The following is an 8,636-nucleotide window of genomic DNA, read 5'->3' on the forward strand; positions in this document are numbered from 1 at the left end:
TTTTATAAATGAGATAATTGAAAATATTCTTTATGAGTTCATGGTATAAGTTCATAATAAGTCTGCTCCATACCATCCACAGCCTAATGGGTAGGCAAAAGCTACAAATAAGACTCTATGTATAGTTTAATTAACCACAATAATCTCAAAATCAAGAACGGATTGGGATCAGAAGTTACATTTGACACTATGGGCTTATAGAATTGCTTATAAAACCTTGATTGAGACAACACCATAAAACATGGTGTTCGGCCTTAATGCTAAATTGCCCGTGAAAATCCTAATCTCAACACTAAGAGTAGCCAGACATTGCTAGAGTGGACAGGCCGTGAAATGTCTTTATGAATAGATGATGTTGAAAAGCTAGATGAGATTCACTTAAAAGCATTAGCTTCCATCTATGCGGAAAACAAAGGCAAAAAGAGTTTTTGGATAAGTATGTATACTCAAAAGAATTGAAAACAGACGATTATGTCTTGATTTGCACTTTAAAACAACATGCTAAGAAACTTAAAAAGCGAGGGATGGGACCCTTTGTGATCAAAGGTTTATCACCGAGTGGGGCCATCAAGCTTGCTACATTGGATGGTAAAGAGATGCTCAACTGGATTAGTGGATGTCAACTAAAATCATTTCATCTACCACTAACCCCGAGTATGCTTCTAAGAATCCATAAGGAAAAGAAATGGACCCAAGAAAACAACAGACTGTTGCAAAAGCACAAGCAAAGGCCAAGGAACAAATAGCAAAATGGAGGCTTCTTCAAGAACGACTACAACATGGGCCTCCCCTGAATATCAATGCCATTAAAGTAATAGACTTTGAAATAGAGTACATGTAGGATCCCACAATTGCGATCATACTAGGACGCATCAAGTGGAGGCTACGGCAATGCTTGATTTAGGTGCTCAAAGTAACTTGATCTCCTACAGTATCTACAAGAAACTCGAACTTGACAATCAATTACAAGAGACACAACAAAAACTCCATAGTTTTTCAAAGCACTCGATCAAGGTAATGGGATGGATAGTGCTCCTAATACAAGTTGACCAATATGTCTATTTGCATAAATTTTATGTGGTAGAAGATAAGCACACAAAACATGCTTTATTGCTCGGGCAACCTTGGCAGAGAAGGTATAATGTACAACTCAACTCAAGCTATGCAATTATGAAACCCATGATCAACTGCATCAAAATTGAACTTGTCCCTCTATCATGACTATTAAGGATTTCATTAACGTGATCACAAATACGTGATCACGTTAATAACGTTGAGTGATCACAATTTAAAATACGTGATCACGTTAAATCTTCACGTGACTTTCCTTTAGCCTGCAAAAATTGCCTAACTGAGTATGCTCACTGGGGTTTTTTCATTTCTTGGTGAGCTCAATTTAACGTTCTTATAGTTTCCAAATAGGCTCCTTTAAAAAAAATTACATACCCTGATGGTGTTTTGGTGGGTTGCCACGTTGGTACAGCTAAAGAGGGTCGACCCATGGAAGTGTAAGAAGCCCATGCATGGTTGTTTGCAGGCAAATGGCAAAGACAATGGGAAGTTATTTGATGGTGCTAGGGGGCAGGTACACCGGGATGAATCACTTGCTAGCAGAAGCTGCGAGGGTTTTTTGCTATTACAGGTGACAGGAGTAAGTGTAGATATCACAAGCTTGGAAATGGGACAAGATGTGCTTGATAGAGGTGCTATGAAGTTTGTGATATAAGATCTTGGGCGGGATGTCTGACCGACCCTCTACTGCCAGGATGGTTACGCCAAATGTCACTTTTACCAGTGTGTATGCAAAATACTTGCTCATGTTCGGTGAGTTCAAGGATCTCTAGGTGTTTAGGAACAATGCCTATATTAACTCTTGATCGGGCATTGTGATTGGCGACTGTGACTTCAAAATGGATGGTCTAGATAAACCAAGGCAGGTTTTTTTTTGGGTTCTTCGATGATCGAGAGCTATTGCAAAGGAGCCTATTATGTGACCATATAGTGGACTAATTATCAAAGATCGATGCTGGAGTTTGGATCCGACAAGTCGAAGGTGTGAAGGGAAGTAAAGTTAAGAGTTTTTGAAGGCTAGCTCAAAGTTGGTATTGCAGGGGCGTGGGAAAGGGGACCCGAGAAGAGTTTTTTTCTGAAAACTAAGCAGAACTTAACCTGAGATGAAAATCGGTTCCATGCAGAAACGAGGTGGCGCTGCACTCATGTGGGGGATTGAAACGGGAGGTCTCCATCTGTGAGCAGGGGGCGTGCCAGAAAAGCAAGGGGGACCATTTGCCCGGCATGCGAAGAGGAAGGTTGCGCCATCTGGTGGCCTGCATGCAAAAAGCCTGAGGTGGCGTGATTGGAAGAAGGGGAGCTCAAGGGGATGGACCGGGGCGGGAAAAGAGGAGAACGTTTGGAGGGCATGGGACAGAAGTCCGGGGGGGAAGCCCATTTAGGATGGAACCTCGGTGGTGAGCAAGGGGGGCTGCCGTCTGTGAAGGGGGGACAATATCCAGTAGGGGGAGCAAGTGTAAAGGGAGTTGAAGCCGCCAGGGGCTGGTCTTGGAAGGCGAGTAGGTGCTGCAGGTTGGGTGGCTGCCTGTAGGCAATTCCGCGAGAGCTGCACACAGAAGGTGGGAAAGCCAGGAGCTGACGGGCTGGCCTTGGTTAGTGGAGGGGAGACTCGAAAGGAGGTGGTCTGAGCATGAACAGGACAGAGGGTATGGAAAGGGTTGTGAGCAAGAGGGGCGATGATGAGGAAGGGATGGGCAGCAAGTGGGCAAAGGCCTGTAGGAGCCGATTCTGAGGAGGTTTTGGGGGCGTTTTTGGCATGCGAAGCGGCCAGAGAGGAGGCCGTTAAGTTGCAGTTCAGAGAGGAGAGCTCTGATGAGACTAAGGCAGTGAGCAGGCTGGAGTAGGGGCTAAGGGCCACCATTTGGGGGTGGGCGGTCGTCACCACAAGGCAAGGCCGCCAGGAGTTGAAGGATTGCCCAGTCGAGTACAAATGGCAGTTGTGAAGAGTGTTGCACGCAAGAGAGGAGGCGGCCATGGGTGACTACATAAGGGAAGTCATTTCCTGCAAAATTATGGCCGACGCCATCGTTGTACCCGGATTCTTGTTTTTTGCTATGCATAAGTGACTTTATGGTCTGGTTGGGTTAGTGTTTGTGTTGGATTTTCCATCATTCTTCTCGTCTATCTCGTCTTGTGCATCACGCCCGTGGTAGCGATGGCTCCAGGTCTTTTATGTGTGTGTGCACAGAGAGAGGAAGAGAGTGATTGTGGTTGCAAGATTGAGTGTGGTTTAGTGTGCTATCGAGACAGGCGAGGCATACCGGTGTGAGTGTATTTACAGATATGGGTGCATTGGTGTGTGCGCCAATAAATGCAATTGTGTGTAGCCGAAGTTGCTCGTAAGTGATTCTGTTCAGTGCAAGTGGCAGAAAGTGTGCATGTGTGTGTGTTTCTGAGTGGCTTGGGGTGCTGGATATCTGCTGGGCTATAGAGAGGCATCTAGTTTGTGTACTGTGTGTGTTCTCATTTCCCCCATCCCATTAGTGGTGCCCCCACTGAGGATCTACTGATAGCTTTTCGATGAAGTTTTATAGCCTGAAGATGATGCATGATATTGACCTGGTGCTTGCTAGAGAAGAAGAGGCTGCAGATTGGTTTTCCGATCTGGAGCTATACCTGTTGCAGTTGAGAATTTGTGGACATGAAGCCAAATTGAACGCCCTACCATTGGTTCTACAAGGATGAGCCAAAGCCTGGTTTGAAGGATTGAACGTTGCAGATCGTCAGTCGATGAGCGAGGTTCGCAAACAGTTTGTTGAAGCTTTTTAGAAGCGGGTTTCTCCATCGGACTTGGGTGAGCAATTGAGCAAGCTCAAGCAGGATGTAAGTGAAGATTTTTCTTTGTTTTTGGGTAATTTGAGTCTATTTGGGAGAGACTAGCTGCTGTTACATGTTGCGAAATGGAGACCATTTCAAGTGAGCAGTTTCTAGCCTGCTTGCATCCACGAATCAAAGAGAAGGTCGAGTGTGGTGGTGCGGAGTACTATGCGCAAATGGTTTGCTAGGCAAAGGCAAAGAGCAAGAAACAAAGAAGCTGGAGATGGGTTTGTGGAAGCCGACAGACTATAGCTTGACAATGGAGTTGCATCATGCCACGAAGCCAAAAGGGAGTTCAAGCGTCAAAGAGGTAGTTGCTTCATCGTTGGTAAGCCATTCTGGTCATTCGTTTCACTTTGTACCTCCAATTTGGTGTGATTCTATACAAGAGTCTGTTAGCCCGTCGGCTAGCAAGGATGTGGTCCTAGCCGAAGTGTGTATGCATGAAGAATCATAGGAAGCTATGGGTCAAAGCTCGCAAGAAAAGTTTGAAGATGTTGACAAAGGGATGGTCGAAGCTGAACAGGAAGAAGCTAGCCAGGGGGTTGGGCAACCTTGCCCTACCAATTGTATTGAAGAGCGGCAGTGCATTCCGAAAGGTGTGGATGATGTCAACATACCAAAGAACGAGGTAATATATCATGGCTTTCTTTCTCGCTGAGCGAATGATGTGGTCGTAGTCTAAGTCCTTGAAGAGCAGGAAAAGGTGGTTGAGCAATCCAATTTTCTCTCGCATGAAGTGGTTGAAGATGAAGTGTCAAAGGCTATGGAAAACAAAGATTGGCATGATGAATCAGATATGGAGCGTATACCATTTGAAGAACCTACAATAGAGGGTATGATTGGAAAACATGTAGGCTTGGATATGCAACAGGTGGAGGCAAATTGCAGTGTATTGCTACTTTCTGCTATGCTATGGATACATATGGTGTTGAAGGTTGCTCTACAGATATCTTTGTATCGGTTGCCATGCTTTTTTGAAGAGGATTATGCTATGGAGAGCTCTCTAGCAGGTGAGAGAATCATTATGTATGGTGGAAATGCTTCACAGGTTGGTATACAAGCTTGCTTTCTGTATGAAGCCAACATATGGATACAGGGAATTGAAGATCGATGCTGTACCAAGCTGCAGGAGAGGCTTGTTTTCGGGTTTACAGGTGCACAAAAAAGATTGATTATGCATGTACTATGGACGCATGGCTGTACTCAATGCCATATATTTGATCCCAGCGGAGTTTGCATCACACTTCGGAAAGCTCGAGGCTTTCCATTTGATCAAGAGGGTTCATGTAGCTGATAGGATCTCCCTCTCTATATATCTATACAGTTCTACTACATATAGCTTCTTGTTATGCTATCATGTTCTCGCCTCTTATGCAGTTTTCTATTATCTAAATAATGCTATGGTTGAGTAGGAATGCTCAACGAGGGGTTGGGCAATGATGGAATAACTGAAGATGGTCGACCCATGGAAGTGCAAGAAGCCCATATATCGCTGTTTACATGCAAATGGCAAAGATAGTGGGCAGTTATTTGATGGTGCTAGGGGATAGGTACACTGGGATGGAGCACTTGCTAGCAGAAGCTGCGAGGGTTTTTTGCTATTACAGGTGACAGGAGTAAGTGTAGATATCACAAGCTTGGAAATGGGACAAGCGGTGCTTGATAGAGGTGCTATGAAGTTTGTGATATAGGATCTTCGGCGGGATGTCTAACCGACCCTCTACTGCCAGGATGGTTACGCCAAATGTCACTTTTACCAGTGTGTATGCAAAATACTTGCTCATGTTTGGTGAGTTCAAGGCTCTCTAGGTGTTTGAAGACCAATGCCTATATTAACTCTTGATCGGGCACTATGATTGGCGACCGTGGCTTCAAAATGGATGGTCTGGATCAACCAACGCAGGGTTTTTTTTTGGGTTCTTCGATCATCGAGAGCTATTACAGAGGAGCCTATTATGTGACCATATAGTGGACTAATTATCAAAGATCGATGCTGGTGTTTGGATCTGACAGTCGAAGGTGTGAAGGGAAGTAAAGTTAACAGTTTTTCAAGGCTAGCTCAAAGCTGGTATTGCAGCGGCGTGGGAAAGGGGACCGGAGAAGAGTTTTTTACTAAAAACTAAGCTAAACTTAACCTGAGATGAAAATCGGTTCCATGCAGAAACTAGGTGGCGCTGCAGCCATGTGGGGGATTGAAACGGGAGGTCGCCATCTGTGAGCAGGAGGCGTGCCATAAAAGCAAGGGGGGCCATTTTCCTGGCATGCGGAGAGGAAGGTTGCATCACCTGGTGGCCTGCATGCAAAAAGCCTGAGGTGGCGTCATTGGAAGAAGGGGAGCCCAAGGGGATGGACCGGGGTGGGAAAAGAGGAGGACGTGTGGAGGTCATGGGACAGAAGGCCGAGGGGTAGCCCATTTAGGAGGGAACCTCGGTGGTGAGCAAGGGGGGGCACCATCTGTGAAGGAGGGACAACATCCAGTCAGGGGAGCAAGTGTAGGAGGAGTTGAAGCCGCCAGGGGCTGGTCTTGGAAGGCGAGGAGGTACTGCAGGTTGGGTGGCCACCTGAAGGGAATGCCGGGAGAGCTGCAGACAGAAGGTGGGAAAGCCAGGAGGTGACGGGCTGGCCTTGGTTAGTGGAGGGGGAGACTCGATAGGAGGTGGTCTGAGCATGAACAGAATAGAGGGTATTCAATGGGCTGTGAGTAAGAGAAAGGCCAACCCAGGGGGGTTCTGAGGAAGGGATGGGCAGCAAGTGGGCAAAGGCCTGTAGGAGGCAATTGTGAGGAGGTTTTCGGGGCCTTTTGTGGCATTCGAAGCAGCCAAAGAGGAGGGTGTTAAGTTGCAGTTCAGAGAGGAGAGCTCTGATGAGACTAAGGCCGTGAGCAGGCTGGAGTAGGGGCTGAGGTCCACCATTTGGGGGTGGGCGGTCATCACCACAAGGCAAGGCCGCTAGGAGTTGAAGGATTGCCAGTTGAGTACAAATGGCAGTTGTGAAGAGTGTTGCACGCAAGAGAGGAGGCGGCCATGGGTGACTACATAAGGGAAGCCATTTCCTGCAAAATTATGGCCGACGCCATCGTTGTACCCGGATTCTTGTTTTTTGCTATGCATAAGTGACTTCATGGTCTGGTTGGGTTAGTGTTTGTGTTGGATTTTCCATCATTTTTCTCGTCTATCTCGTCTTGTGCATCCCGCTCGTGGTAGTGGTGGCTTCGGGTCGTTTATGTGTGTGTGCAGAGAGAGAGGGAGAGTGATTGTGGTTGCAAGATTGAGTGTGGTTTTGTGTGCTGTCGAGACGGGAGAGGCCTCCCGGTGTGAGTGTGTTTATAGATATGGGTGCATTGGTGTGTGCGTTAGTAAATGCGATTGTGTGTAGCCGAAGTTTCTCGTAAGCGAGGTTGTTCAGTGCAAGTGGAAAAAAGTGTGCGTGTGTGTGTTTTTGAGTGGCTTGGGGTGCTGGATATTTGTTGGGGTATAGAGGCATCTATTTTGTGTACTATGTGTGTTCCCATTTCCCCAATCCCAACGTCACCACTTATTGGCTTTTTTGTGATCACGTTAATTGTTATTATGTGAATGTGATAATAAACATTGTTATCACAAGAAATTTCACGTGATCACGTATATATTAAATCCCTGACATTGACTACAAGATCCATTGTCACGAAAAGAATGTGCCATTAATTCCTCCATAGCTTTTGATTCAAGAACTCTACCATAAAGGATAATAAAAAATGAGGGTAATGTGGGTAGCTCCAGGTGAGTACAAAAACCCTAGATGGAAAGGATGCCCCTTGATACCGCGTCTCCTCTACCCCACAACAAAAAACATCAAACCTAGTGTTCCAAAAGATTGTGCTGGCATTCACCTGCGGGAAGATCGAGGAAGGGTGGCAAAAAATCTTAACATCTCATACAAGTAATTAAAATCCCAAGCAAGGGTTGTTGAGAAATTGAAGAAGCCCACAAATCTACTCAAACCCTCCTTCCTCTATGACAACATCTTTGAGGTTCTGTGGGATGCCAACTCGGAGAATCTCATGACAACTAAGTAGTCAAGTGCTCAAAGTGCGAATGAGAAAGCCCCAATAATAAAGGAGGACATTCATAAAGCAAGGAGTTCCTAGAGGTTGAGAATTTGTAACCTTGTCAACTCAATAATGTAACTATGGGAGAATGTTGCTGTTACCGTAGAACATTACTGCATAAGAGGAGAGAGAGAGCTTCAAGAAAGAGAGAGATTGTATGGTGTAGACCCGTGATTGTATGGTGCAGACCTGTCTGCGCGTTTCCTGAATTTTTCGCGAACATTACCGCACTTATTACCGCAATAATAACCGCCCATATTATCGTAACAGGAAAAGAGAATCCACGTGGCTCATTCCTCTCCCACTTTTCCCTTTCTATAAATCCTATTCTATTTTGTTACTTTTCAAAAATTGGTACCCCCTTTATGCATGGAGTGTAAGAAATCCCATTCTCATTGGGATTTTTAGTACCTCTCTTCTCTTTGCTTGCCTCATCTATTGGTATGATTCTCCTACTCTACTCATTTGTACTCCATGAGATTTTATATCAAAAAATATTTTGTTTCCACCTCAAAATCTTATGTCAACTATGCATTCATATGAAAATGGCAAGCGAACGATGATCAAAATTGTATTGTCACCCCCTTTTTGCACGGAGTGTAAGAAATCCCATTCTCATTGGGATTTTTAGTACCTCTCTTCTCTTTGCTTGCCTCAT

The 8,636-nt window shown here is 45.4% G+C and overlaps 1 protein-coding gene across 2 annotated transcripts; it reads left to right on the forward strand.

Moving 5' to 3' along the window:
- The first annotated feature begins 4,089 nt into the window (after positions 1 to 4,089).
- On the forward strand, positions 4,090 to 8,390 carry LOC147434191 (uncharacterized). 2 transcript variants are annotated; one of them, XM_086490757.1, is made up of 3 exons: positions 4,090 to 4,216; positions 4,415 to 4,519; positions 4,589 to 8,390. In XM_086490757.1, the coding sequence occupies exons 1-3, from the start codon at positions 4,112 to 4,114 to the stop codon at positions 5,183 to 5,185; spliced, it is 807 nt and encodes a 268-aa protein (XP_086346883.1). In that variant the 5' UTR covers positions 4,090 to 4,111; the 3' UTR covers positions 5,186 to 8,390. The 2 variants fall into 2 exon arrangements, with proteins under 2 accessions (XP_086346883.1, XP_086346881.1); XM_086490755.1 differs by lacking the exon at positions 4,090 to 4,216 and having other exon boundaries at positions 4,337 to 4,519.
- The last annotated feature ends 246 nt before the right edge of the window (positions 8,391 to 8,636 follow it).

The sequence above is a fragment of the Adiantum capillus-veneris genome, chromosome 19 (genome assembly GCF_014529385.1).
Source record: "Adiantum capillus-veneris isolate H3 chromosome 19, ASM1452938v2, whole genome shotgun sequence".
In the NCBI taxonomy this organism is placed as follows: domain Eukaryota; kingdom Viridiplantae; phylum Streptophyta; class Polypodiopsida; order Polypodiales; family Pteridaceae; genus Adiantum; species Adiantum capillus-veneris.